General features: G+C 44.9%; 1 protein-coding gene across 1 annotated transcript; it reads right to left on the bottom strand.

Annotated features, from left to right (window-relative positions):
* Positions 1–216: 216 nt before the first annotated feature.
* LOC138877817 (uncharacterized) lies at positions 217–756 on the bottom strand. The gene has a single exon (XM_070157460.1). The coding sequence runs from the start codon at positions 754–756 to the stop codon at positions 217–219; it is 540 nt and encodes a 179-aa protein (XP_070013561.1).
* Positions 757–1010: the final 254 nt, after the last annotated feature.

Raw genomic sequence — 1010 nt, 5'->3', positions numbered from 1 at the left:
CCCGCAAGTCATAAATCAGAAAAAGAATGTACGAAAAGTCTTATTTAGGGGAACGAGGTTCTAAAAATCAAACGACCAATCGATTCATTACATTCTCCACCACTTAAACAAATGTTCCTCCTCGAACGGGTTTAGATTCATACCTGAAGTGCTGAATAAGTGTGGGTATCTGCTTCGCATGTCCTTCTCGGACTCCCAGGTCGCCTCCTCGACTGGTTAGCCCCTCCATTGAACCTTTACCATGGAAATCTTCTTGGATGTCAACTGGTGATCATGTTTATCAACAATAGCAATTGGCTCCTCCTCATAACCCAACCTCTCATCTATCTGAATAGTGTTGAAGTCTAACACATGTGACAAGTCGGCGTGGTACCTACGGAGCATAGACACGTGAAAAATTGGATGAACTCCTGATAACCTAGAAGGTAAAGCAACCTCCCCAACTCGCCTCAACACCTCAAATGGGCCTAGAAACTTGAGGCTCAAATTTCCCTTCTTCCCAAACCTCATAATACCCTTCATCATCGAGACTTTCAAGAGAACCTTCTCGCCAACCATAAATGATACATCTCGTGCCCTCTGATCTACGTAACTTTTCTGTCTAGACTTTGCTGTGCGAAGTTGCTCATGGATTAACTTCACCTTTTCTAGGGCATCTTTCACAAAATCTGTACTATATAACCTAGCCTCATAGGGCTCAAACCACCCGATGGGAGAACAACATTGTTGACCATACAAGGCCTCAAATGGAGCCATCTCGATACGTGACTGATAATTGTTGTTGTAAGCAAACTTGTCCAACCTCCAAAGTCAATCACATATGCCTTGAGCATGTCCTCCAGGATCTGAACTGTCCGCTCCGACTGCCCGTCGGTCTATGGATGAATGTTGTGCTGAGCTCTATGCGGGTCCCAACTCACTCTGTATGGCTCTCCAAAAATGGGAAGTGAACTGAGTGCCTCTATCTGATATGATGAAAACATGCCAACCGTGCAACCGAACTATCTCCC

The sequence above is a fragment of the Nicotiana sylvestris genome, chromosome 9 (genome assembly GCF_000393655.2).
Source record: "Nicotiana sylvestris chromosome 9, ASM39365v2, whole genome shotgun sequence".
In the NCBI taxonomy this organism is placed as follows: Eukaryota; Viridiplantae; Streptophyta; class Magnoliopsida; order Solanales; family Solanaceae; genus Nicotiana; species Nicotiana sylvestris.
This window is presented reverse-complemented; position numbering and strand designations above follow the sequence as displayed.